At 41.0% G+C, this 12,624-nt stretch overlaps 1 protein-coding gene across 1 annotated transcript in view; it reads left to right on the forward strand.

Moving 5' to 3' along the window:
• TRANK1 (tetratricopeptide repeat and ankyrin repeat containing 1) overlaps positions 1-12,624 on the forward strand; it is an 82,909-nt gene that overhangs the window by 28,633 nt on the left and 41,652 nt on the right. The window contains exon 9 of the mRNA XM_025884638.2: positions 11,935-12,096. Within this exon, the coding sequence (XP_025740423.1) occupies positions 11,935-12,096 (162 nt within the window). The remainder of the gene's footprint in view (positions 1-11,934; positions 12,097-12,624) is intronic.

Below are 12,624 nucleotides of genomic sequence, written 5' to 3' on the forward strand. Positions count from 1 at the left end.
ATAAATGCTTCCTTTGGTTCTTGCACTCATATATGACTTCGTGGCTCATGTTGTCTGTTTAGATTTCTCTCTTGATTTGTTAGTATACCTGCTCAAGTTTCTTCTGGAGGAGGCATGGACTTACGGAGTTTTTGAAAATGTCTTTATGTTGTCTTTATATTGGTTGAATATGGGCATCGTGTTTTCGAATATAGGCATTGTATTTCATCGATTCTAAATTGCAATTTCTCTCCACATCTTTAAAATTGGAATGTTTCACCATCAGTGATGGGTCAGTTTGATGCAGCTGTTTCTGCTGTGTAGGACAATGCACAGGATCTTAGGTTTATGAAATATGCTGTAAAACCTCATTCCTCCCAACTTTGAGGAAATTGTGTCATTGTATTCTAACCTCCATTTGCTACTGATTAGAAGTCTGATGTCAGTCTCATTTATTTTCCCTTCTAGGATTTTCTCTGTCCTTCGAGTTTTGAAATGTCCCTGGGAAGTTTCTTGGTGTGGGTCCTTATACATTCTTCTCACTTGGCTCTTGTTGGCCCCTCTCAATCTAACTTTTTTAGCTCAGGGAAATTTATCTTCTATCATTTTATTCCCTTCTGATGTCTCTTTGCTGCAAGTATTAAATGGCTGAGCTTCCTGAATTTATAACAAGTCTCTCTACTTTTCCCTACTGTTTTCTAGGTATTTTTTCTTCCCAGACCTTTAACTTGATCTACAGCTTTCCCTTTTATAACTCAGCTTGCCCATTGCATTTGTCTTAATTTGGAAACTCAGTTTTAATTTCTAAGAACTCTTGCTCTCTGATTTTTTCTAATCTATGGCAGCTTTTGCTTGTTTTATATGTGCCGCCTCTTCTTGAGTGGCATTTAAGAATATTGAATTTTTTTTTTTCCTAAAAGAACATCTTCCTCTTCTCTGAATTATTTGTTTCTTTTGGGGTGAGTAGATTCACTTTCTTGTTTCTCTTTTGTGCTATTGCTTTTCTTTAATAATCTTTGGCCCTTTGGATGGTCTGTGTGCATGAATGAAGGACTGGACTGATTAATACTTAATAGATGGTTAGTGTGTTTACTGAAGTTATGTGGATGTGTTTCCCCAGAAACACTCCCCCACCCCTGCAGTGGGTAAGTAGGTGGCAAGTTGAAGGCAGCCCGTTGGGGTGTATGTGTTGGAGTGGGATGCAGTTGGACAGGTGGGGGTCATCGCAATTGCCAGGGTCAGGAAATTTTCACATGGGGGAGAAGCTGTTTTTCATTTAACGTCCCTGCCCCACATTGCCCCATCTATGTTTTCATTTTCATTTACTTATTTAAAATATCGTTTGTTGTTTCTGTGACATCACGGGAATGAGGGGAAAGAAGGGTATTTGCAGAGTTCTCTATTTTTCATGGATTTTTTAAAAAAGTGACATATATTTAGTTTTTAAAAGACCCCCGTGTTAAGGACTTGTGATTTCTTCTGTGAAGTAGTATAATTAATAAGTCACTGTGAAATGCTTTCTGAGAGTTTATGCCTGTAATCTCAACTCCAGGATGGGTTCTACTGTTTGAGAAATTGAAACTAACCGAACAGATTTCTTTACCAGCAAATTTCCAGTTTTAGTGTAACAACAAAAAAGGACCACCAGTTAATGGTGGAAAATGGCTGATTTGTTTGCAGATTTTTTGCTTGCATTTAACTTTTTTGTTTGCAATTATTTCTAACCTTAATTCTTAGAATACTGTATATGTGTATGTGTATGCTATATCTAGTGGTATGGGCTTTAGCATAAGCCATGATATTCTGTTTAGTTTTTTTTTTTTTTAAGGATCACTTCCTTTCTTTTTTAAAGGTTTTATTTATTTATTTGAGAGAGAGAATGAAAGACAGAAAGCACGAGAGGGAAGAGGGTCAGAGGGAGAAGCAGACTGCCTGCTGAGCAGGGAACCTGATGTGGGACTCGATCCCGGGACTCCAGGATCATGACCTGAGCCGAAGGCAGTCGCTTAACCAACTGAGCCACCCAGGCGCCCTTCTGTTTAGTTTTTAAAGTTTTGATTTTTTTCAGTTTTTTTTTGGTGGGGGAAGAGCATAATAGAGAATATCTGCTAATCCTAAAAACAGTTCAGTTTCTGAGATAGAGTCTAACCCTCCTTTCCTCTCTCTTTACCTTCACCAACTAGATTTGTGGCCCAGATTTGGAACCAGGAGAAGAGACTCAGTAGAAAAGCAGCTGGTTCCCTTCCCTTTTTACTTATTAGAATTCAGTTATGCTCACTTGGGAAGAAAAACACATTCAAGAGGAATGTGCCTCCTTCCAAGCCTGCCTTTTGGCTCACTGGGTAGTTTGTGATGACAGTGGATACAGCGAAGCCTACAGCCCCCGATACTCCTTGGTAAACTTACTGGATGTTTGGTTACTTTAAAATATTCTAGACCATCCACCATGAATTTTTCCTTGCCATGCTAGAAAAATATTGAAAGACTATAGGGAAACATGGAATCAAGAAAAGCAAAAGAAACTGATAAAAATCGGACAAGTGGAGGATGACCAGTTATGAAGCAGGGCTAGTGAGTTGGAGTCTTCCGGGTAGCATACTTCCCAAAGACCCCTAGCGGTGGAACCCTTGTAGACGTCGGTATTGGAATCTGACGTCTGTACTGAGTAGCAGGTTACTTTGTGCATCCATACAGCTGTATAGAGTTGTATGCACACATTTTGTTTCAAAGATTTTGCCAGTGGCATAAACTTTAAAACCTAAGGTGGGGCTGGGGAATCTTTGTAGTTGAGGACCATGCAATATAACTTTTGGTATTGATGTAAATGTTCTATATCTGCTCTGTCTCATAGGATAGCCTCTGGCCACATATGGCTTTTGAGCACTTGAAATCTACATGACTCACGCAACAGAAGAATTGAAATTCTAATTTTATTTTAAATACAGTGCCACTGTAGTGGATAGTGTAGTTTTAGACTTTAGTCCCAGCATGGTCTTTTATTTATTTATTTTTTTAAAATAAATTTTTATTGTTATGTTAATCACCATACATTACATCATTAGTTTTTGATGTAGTGTTCCATGATTCATTGTTTGTGCATAACACCCAGTGCTCCAGGCAGAATGTGCCCTCTTTAATACCCATCACCAGGCTAACCCATCCCCCCACCCCCCTCCCTTCTAGAACCCTCAGTTTGTTTTTCAGAGTCCATCGTCTCTCATGGTTCGTTTCCCCCTCCGACTTACTCCCCTTCATTCTTCCCCTCCTGCTATCTTCTTCTTTTTTTTTTCTTAACGTATATTGCATTATTTGTTTCAGAGATACAGATCTGTGATTCAACAGTCTTGCACAATTCACAGCGCTCACCATAGCACATACGCTCCCCAATGTCTATCACCCAGCCACCGCATCCCTCCCAGCCCCCCACCACTCCAGCACCCTCAGTTTGTTTCCTGAGATTAAGAATTCTTCATATCAGTGAGGTCATATGATACATGTCTTTCTCTGATTGACTTATTTCACTCAGCATAACACCCTCCAGTTCCATCCACATCATTGCAAATGGCAAGATCTCATTCCTTTTGACGGCTGCATAATATTCCATAGTGTATATATACCACATCTTCTTTATCCATTCATCTGTCGATGGACATCTTGGCTCTTTCCACAGTTTGGCTATTGTGGACATTGCTGCTATAAACATTGGGGTGCACATACCCCTTCAGATCCCTACATTTGTATCTTTGGGGTAAATACCCATTAGTGCAATTGCTGGATGGTATGGTAGCTCTATTTTCAACTGTTTGAGGAACCTCCATACTGTTTTCCAGAGCGGTTGCACCAGCTTGCATTCCCACCAACAGTGTAGGAGGGTTCCCCTTTCTCCACATCCCCGCCAACATCTGTCGTTCCCTGACTTGTTAATTTTAGCCATTCTGACGGGTGTGAGGTGGTATCTCATTGAGGTTTTGATTTGGATTTCCCTGATGCCGAGCGATGTTGAGCACTTTTTCATGTGTCTGTTGGCCATTTGGATGTCTTCTTTGGAAAAATGTCTGTTCATGTCTTCTGCCCATTTCTTGATTGGATTATTTGTTCTTTGGGTGTTGAGTTTGATAAGTTCTTTATAGATTTTGGATACTAGCCCTTTATCTGATATGTCATTTGCAAATATTTTCTCCCATTCTGTCGGTTGTCTTTTGGTTTTGTGGACTGTTTCTTTTGCTGTGCAAAAGCTTTTTATCTTGATGAAATCCCAATAGTTCATTTTTGCCCTGGCTTCCCTTGCCTTTGGCAATGTTTCTAGGAAGAAGTTGCTGCAGCTGAGGTGGAAGAGGTTGCTGCCTGTGTTCTCCTTTAGGATTTTGATGGACTCCTGTCTCACGTTTAGGTCTTTCAACCATTTGGAGTCTATTTTTGTGTGTGGTGTAAGGAAATGGTCCAGTTTCATTCTTCTGCATGTGGCTGTCCAATTTTCCCAACACCGTTTGTTGAAGAGACTGTCTTTTTTCCATTGGACATTCTTTCCTGCTTTGTCAAAGATGAGTTGACCATAGAGTTGAGGGTCCATTTCTGGGCTCTCTATTCTGTTCCATTATCTATGTGTCTGTTTTTGTGCCAGTACCATACTGTCTTGATGATGACAGCTTTGTAATAGAGCTGGAAGTCCGGAATTGTGATGCCGCCAGCTTTGCTTTTCTTTTTCAAGATTCCTCTGGCTATTCAGGGTTTCTTCTGGTTCCATACAAATTTTAGGATTATTTGTTCCATTTCTTTGAAAATGGTGGATGGTATTTTGATGGGGATTGCATTGAATGTGTAGATTGCTCTAGGTAGCACTGACATCTTCATAATGTTTGTTCTTCCAATCCGTGAGCATGGAACGTTTTTCCATTTTTTTGTGTCTTCTTCAATTTCTTTCATGAGTATTTTATAGTTTTCTGAGTACAGATCCTTTGCCTCTTTGGTTAAATTTATTCCTAGGTATCTTATGGTTTTGGGTGCAATTGTAAATGGGATCGACTCCTTGATTTGTCTCTCTTCTGTGTTGTTGTTGGTGTATAGGAATGCCACCGATTTGTGTGCATTGATTTTATATCCTGCTACTTTACTGAATTCCTGTATGAGTTCTAGCAGTTTTGGGGTGGAGTCTTTTGGGGTTTCCACATACAGTATCATATCATCTGCAAAGAGTGAGAGTTTGACTTCCTCTTTGCCGATTTGGATGCCTTTGATTTCTTTTTGTTGTCTGATTGCTGTGGCTAGGACTTCTAATACTATGTTGAATAGCAGTGGTGAAAGTGGACATCCCTGACGCGTTCCTGACCTTAGGGGAAAAGCTCTCAGTTTTTCCCCATTGAGAATGATATTCACTGTAGGTTTTTCAGAGATGGCTTTTATGATATTGAGGTATGTACCCTCTATCCCTATACTCTGAAGAGTTTTGATCAAGAAAGGATGTTGTACTTTGTCAAATGCTTTTTCTGCATCTATTGAGAGGATCCTATGATTCTTGTTCTTTCTTTTGTTAATGTATTGTATCACGTTGAACCAGCCTTGCAGCCCAGGGATAAATCCCACTTGGTCATGGTGAATAATCCTTTTAATGTACTGTTGGATCCTATTGGCTATTATTTTGGTGAGAATTTTTGCATCCATGTTCATCAAGGATATTGGTGTGTAATTCTCCTTTTTGATGGGGTCTTTGGTGTGGGGATCAAGGTAATGGTGGCCTCATAAAATGAGTTTGGAAGTTTTCCTTCCATTTCTATTTTTTGGAACAGTTTCAGGAGAATAGTTATTAATTCTTCTTTAAATGTCTGATAGAATTCCCCTGGGAAGCCATCTGGCCCTGGGCTTTTGTTTGTTGGGAGATTTTTGATGACTGCTTCAATTTCCTTAGTGGTTATAGGTCTGTGCAGGTTTTCTATTTCTTCCTGCTTCAATTTTGGTAGTTGATACATCTGTAGGAATGCACCCATTTCTTCCAGGTTATCTAATTTGCTGGCATAGAGTTGCTCATAATATGTTCTTATAATTGTTTGTTTGTCTTTGGTGTTGGTTGTGATCTCTCCTCTTTCATTCATGATTTTGTTGATTTGGGTCATTTCTCTTTTCTTTTTGATAAGTCTGGCCAGGGGTTTATCAATCTTGTTAATTCTTTCAAAGAACCAGCTCCTAGTTTCGTTGATCTGTTCTACTGTTCTTTTGGTTTCTAGTTCATTGATTTCTGCTCTGATCTTTATTATTTCTCTTCTCCTGCTGGGTTTAGGCTTTATTTGCTGTTTTTTCTCTAGCTCCTTTAGGTGTAGGGTTAGGTTGTGTATTTGAGACCTTTCTTGTTTCTCGAGAAAGGCTTGTATTGCTATATACTTTCCTCTCAGGACTGCCTTTGCTGTATCCCAAAGATTTTGAACAGTTGTGTTTTCATTTTCATTGGTTTCCATGAATTTTTTTAATTCTTCTTTAATTTCCTGGTTGACCCATTCATTCTTTAGTAGGATGCTCTTTAGCCTCCATGTATTTGACTTCTTTCTGACTTTCCTCTTGTGATTGAGTTCTAGTTTCAAAGCATTGTGGTCTGAAAATCTGCAGGGAATAATCCCAATCTTTTGGTACCAGTTGAGACCTGATTTGTGACCTAGGATGTGATCAATTCTGGAGAATGTTCCATGGGCACTAGAGAAGAATGTGTATTCTGTTGCTTTGGGATGGAATGTTCTGAATATGTCTGTGAAGTCCATTTGGTCCAGTGTGTCATTTAAAGTCTTTATTTCCTTGTTGATCTTTTGCTTAGATGATGTGTCCATTTCAGTGAGGGGGGTGTTAAAGTCCCCCACTATTATTGTATTGTTGTCGATGTGTTTCTTTGCTTTTGTTATTCATTGCCTTATATAATTGGCTGCTCCCATGTTAGGGGCATAGATATTTACAATTGTTAGATCTTCTTGTTGGATAGACCCTTTAAGTAGGATATAGTGTCCTTCTTCATCTCTTATTACAGTCTTTGTTTTAAAATCTAATTTGTCTGATATAAGGATTGCCACCCCAGCTTTCTTTTGGTGTCCATTAGCATGGTAAATGGTTTCCACCCCCTCACTTTCCATGTGGGGGTGTCTTTGGGTCTAAAATGAGTTCTTGGAGACAGCATATTGATGGGTCTTGTTTTTTAATCCAATCTGATAGCCTGTGTCCTTTGACTGGGGCATTGAGCCCATTTACATTCAGGATAATTATTGAAAGGTATGAATTTAGTGCCATTGTATTGCCTGTAAGGTGACTGTTACTGTATATTGTCTGTGCTCCTTTCTGATCTATGCTGCATTTAGGCTCTCTTTGTGCTTAGAGGACCCGTCTCAATATTTCTTGTAGGGCTGGTTTGTGTTTGCAAATTCCTTTAGTTTTTGTTTGTCCTGGAAGCTTTTTATCTCTCCTTCTATTTTCAATGATAGCCTAGCTGGATATAGTATTCTTGGCTGCATATTTTTCTCATTTGGTGCTCTGAAGATATCACCGGCATGGTCTTTTAAACCAGAGTAGTAGTTGAGAAGACAGGCAAAGGGAGGGCCTGGGGCCATGGGCATAAATGTAGATCTCCAGTCATAAAAATGAAGATATTATGGACTTTAATCCCTCCCCATCCTCACACATTAATGGGCTTGATGGACACCCACTATCTTTGGGAAGAGCTTCTGCCGGGGAGTTGGGTACCCTGGTTCCTGACCTGAGTCCACGGACTTAATGATTTTTGGTTTTTTTACATCTGTGGCCCCAAGTAAAGCACCATCAAGGATGCTAGCCTTTTGTACCCAGACGAACAGCATTCTAACTTAGAGACTAGGATAAAAGATGTTCTCACCCTTTCCTTATCCTGAGCATTGCTGTGCAACATTTTGATGATTATGGTGATGATGACTTTGGAGAGGGTGGCTTTTGCATCGAGGTGAGACATGAAGGGTCTTGCTGATGATTTCTGCTGTTCTCTAAACCAGAGCTTCCCATTGTTAACAGGAACCATTTGGGAGCCTGTTAAAATGCAGATTTTGATTTAGCAGATTCAGGGCAGGACCTGAGATTCTGTAGTTCTTGCAAAGTACCAGGGGAAGCCAGAGCCTACTTGTAGGAACAAGGCTTTACCTCTAAGTAGTCAGGACTATATACCGCAGTCCCCCTTTATCTGCAGAGGATACTTCCAAGCCTCGCAGTGGATGCCTGAAACTGTGGATAGTACTGAACCTTGTATGTACTGTTTTTTCTTATACATACATCACATCAGGTTCGATTTATAAATTATGCCCAGTGGGAGATTAACAACTCATAATAAAATAGAACAATTATAACAATCTACAGTAATAAAAGTTACATGAATGTTGTCTCTCTCTCTCTCTCTCTCAAAATACCTGACTATAGTACTCACCCTTCTTGTGATAATATGGGATGATAAAATGCCTGCCTGGTCAGGTGAAATGAGAATGACGCAGGCACTGTGACAGAGCATTGGGCTACTACTTACCTTTTCTTTTTTTTTCAGGTTTATTTATTTATTATTTGAGAGAGAGAGAGAGAGAATGGGGGGAGGGGCAGAGAGAGAAGGAGAGAGAGAATCTCAAGCAGATTCTGTGCTGAGTGCAGAGCCCGGCACAGGGCTCGATCCCACAACCTTGAGATCATGACCTGAGCCGAAACCAAGAGTCAGATGCTTAACCGACTGAGCCACTTTGGCCCCTGTACTACTGACCTTCTGACGATTTGATATAAGGAGGATCATCTGTTTCTGGACTGAGGTTGACTGGGTGACCTCTGTGGAAAGTGAAAACTAACTGCTTTTAGCTGCCTCTCACGGCCACCACTAGGTGGCAGCACATCTACCTCTCTGGCCGCTGTCGATTCTCTTTTCTCAGGACCAAGAACAGGATTGGAACCTTCCTTCTCAGGGTTTGTAATCTGTGATTCACTCAGAGAACCATTCCAGGTGTCTGAGGCCTTCTCTCTGCTGCTCCAGTGGGAGCCGGCTGCTTTCTGCTCTGTGCTCATGCAGGCACCTCAGACACAGCGCTCAGAGGACCCTGGAACTTTCTCTCTCTGTTGGTTTTCCCCACTGACGGGGCCTGGGACTCAGAGGCCCTGGTTCGTCATCTTACCATCCCTCAGCACCAAAGACGGTGCCCTGTTTTCAGCAAATGCAGGCATCTGGAATCGACCTAAAGGATGCTCAGGATACTTTCTCCTTACTATAAATGCAATGTTTTCTTTAAAAAAATTACAAAATATAGAAAAGGAAAACAAGAAAATATGAATTCTCCATAAACTCATCTGCCCCCCCAAATTAATATATTTGTGATTTGGTCATTTAGTCTTATTCCATGCTTTCATAATTATACATTTTTCTTTTCTTTTATAAAAAATGAAATAGGGACATAAATTTGAATTGATAAAATGTGTGTACTAAAACTTAATCAGTTTTGCCTTTTTTAGCTTGAAAGAAAAATTTCAGGCTAGGGCAAAATCTCTTTTTGAAATGATTTATTTCTATTTTCTAAACTTCTGAGCACTATTGCAATTTCAGAAGATCTCTTTTTGTTTTAATTTTTAATTTCAAATCTTATATGTCTACTAAATATCACTGTAGAAAATTTGTAAAAACATAGTTTTATGTAAAAAGAAAAATTTATTGTGATTATACTTTGGCATAGTTTATCCAGTCTTTTTGTTGGTGTTGTTCAGCACTTATGTAATCATCTTTTAAAAAGCAATCTGTGACTATAATATATAAGCGACTTTATATTCTGATGTTTCTTTTGTCTCTAACTAAGCTTATAGAAAACTTAGAAAAAAACTAGACAAATTCAGAGTAATAAATAAGCCACCCACGTCTACCCAGGGGTACCGTTGCCAGCACCTTTCCTTTTATGTGTCTTTACATTGTTAATATCATTCTCTGGTTTCTTTCCTGACATGTGGAACTTTCTCTGACCCATTGTTTACCTATTTTGAACCACACAACCATGCGTTTATTATACAACTGCATCTAATTGTACTGGCCATCTTAGTCTATTTCTGTTCAGTGTCAAGTAACTTTTATACTAATTTCCCTAGTGGAAGAATGATGTTCTAGAAAAGATTTTAATGGCATGAGGCTGGGGGACAAGTAACACATGATAGTGAAGGAAGTTGCTCCTTTTCCAAGGATCCTATTTCTCTGTAATGTGAGCTTTTCACCATTTCTGTGTGTTCATAGGTATTTTAGAATGAAGGTGGAAGGGACGAGTCACTGTTGGAGCACATAGATGTTTTCTGGGCTTCCAGATGAGGTGATGTAGGTCTTCCTTTGCTAAGTGGTTTCCATTTCTTTTTCTCTGGAGGATGGTGCTAAAGTGGGTCTTGCTTCTCTCTGGCACCTGAAGGTCTCTTGAGTAGAGGGCAATGAACCCTTGAAGTCAGTGTGTGTGCGTGTGTGTGTTTCTTGTGTTCTGACTTGATTTGTTGAAAGGTGACGCAGGTGTGCATCAGAAGGCACAGCAGGTAATGTTGGAGCTCTGCTTGGATCCCCTGGATCCCTTTCACCATTGTTGTGTGCCCCTCGACATGGGGGTGCCTTCACTTTGGGAAGCCAGCATCTAAGGCTTCCTCTCAAGGAGAACAGTGTATGGAGCCAGTTTTGCTGGGGCTCCTTCAAACTAGAAGTGCCTGAGAACTTACATCCTCCCAGGGCAGCCTATAGCCAGTGATAGATCGAGGTGAGAATTTGAAAGCCCGTCTTCCTGGCCTTGGATGGGGATAGCTGTGAGGGGTACTCTCACTCCAGAACTCCCCTGTGGGATCAGGCAAGGCCACCTGGCTTCCTTCTGACCCCTAATCTGCTTCCCACCTGTCACCTCCTTTGTGAATTACTTGCACACAAATCCTTGACCCAGGGCCTACTGCTGGGAAACCTGATGAAGGTAGGATGTTTTTCATTTTTTTCTCATTTTCAAATAGTCCATCTCTTTTAAAGTGTTCCTACTTTGTTAGAACACGACATTGAATATTTGCTCATCTCTGCACAATGTGACAGCACCTAATGCTGTGGGCCAGGCCCTTTTCATTGGGTGTGAAAACACGTCCAGTTTTGCTCCCTTATGTGCTCAGTAATATTCTATTTTAAGCAAGAGTGCTTTTTGAGTGTATCATCTGATAGCAAATAAAACATTTGTGCATTTCAACATTCTGTCAGGGGGGGTTTTCTAATCCTGACTACTTTCTCAAATAAACTGAACCAAGGAGATACTGTCTTCCCTTCTTTGGCCAAAGAGGTGGCTCCTGCCTCTTGGGTTTTTCTGCTGGCCAGTGAGACGCATGGGCAGCTGGCATGTGGTGCTAATCCCTCCTGTTGCTGTCACTTCCCTCAACTCTTATGTCAGTTATCTATTGCTGTGTAACACACTGCTCCCAAAATTTAGTCGCTTTAAACAACAAGCATTTATTTCGTCCGTGACCCTGCAGGCCAGCAGTTTAGGCTGGGTTGTTCTCATAGCTTTAACTGAATTCCTCCAGGAGGCTGTGGTCTTGCTGATCTTGGCCAGGCTCTTTCACATCTATGGACCCCCAGTTTGGACATCTGGACTGATTACTCTTTGTTCTATGCTGTCTCCTGTCCCCCCGAAGTTGAGACTGGACCTGTTCACTTGGCAGAGGCCAGGGTCTCAAGAGAGTGAATAGAACTAAGCCAGGCCTCTTGAGGCCCCACCTCAGAACCAGGACAAAAATCACACTGCCTTCTATTGGTCATACCAAGTCCAGAAGCCAGGCTGGAATCCAGGGTGGGGAAGAGAATAGGCTCCACCTCTTGATGGAAGGAGACCCGAAGTCATGGGGCAAAGAAGGGGCTCCGTGGAGGGGTGGCAAACTGGGGTAACTTTTGCAATCTCCCACAGCTGTGATCTCTGTATTCGGAGGCATCATGTGCTTGTTTTGCAGGACTGAACAATGGTGATGGACCTGTTAGTGAGACTGACATTTTCCGGAACGCCTCTGAGCAGCTGGTGAAGTACATGAACTCAGGAAACCGGCTACTGCATAAAAACTTTCTGAAGCAAGAAGTCGTTCAGAGGTTCTTGCGCCTTCTTTCTTCTCTGCAAGGTAACTTTCCTCACAACATTCAGTTGTGCCAAAGATGATTTATGCCCATTAGAACTCTTTTCTGACATCTGTAAAACAATTAATTATAAAAACATGAAAGTGATGAGCTATGTGTGAAACATTCAAATAGCACAGAACATTATTCAGCAGAAAGTCCGTATCATCCACCCTGAACATTAGTACCTAAGTCCCATCCCCAGCGTCAGTCTCTGTGTCTGGTTTTTCATGTATCCTGCTAGAAGTACTTTTGCCTATATGATCCCTTTTTATTTTATTTATTTATTTATTTATTTATAAGATTTTGTTTATTTGACAGAGAGAGACACAGCGAGAGAGGGAACACAAGCAGGGAGAGTGGGAGGGGGAGAAGCAGGCTTCCTGCGGAATGGGGAGCCCGACGTGGGGCTCGATCCCAGGACCCTGGGATCATGACCTGATCTGAAGCCAGACACTTAATGACTGAGCCACCCAGGTGCCCCTATACGATCCCTTTTTAAATATCCCGAGGGTGACTGGGTGGCTCAGTCG

This window comes from Callorhinus ursinus, unplaced genomic scaffold (genome assembly GCF_003265705.2).
Source record: "Callorhinus ursinus isolate GAN/ISIS: 27379988/994484 unplaced genomic scaffold, GSC_fseal_2.0 scaffold1, whole genome shotgun sequence".
Taxonomy (NCBI): Eukaryota; Metazoa; Chordata; class Mammalia; order Carnivora; family Otariidae; genus Callorhinus; species Callorhinus ursinus.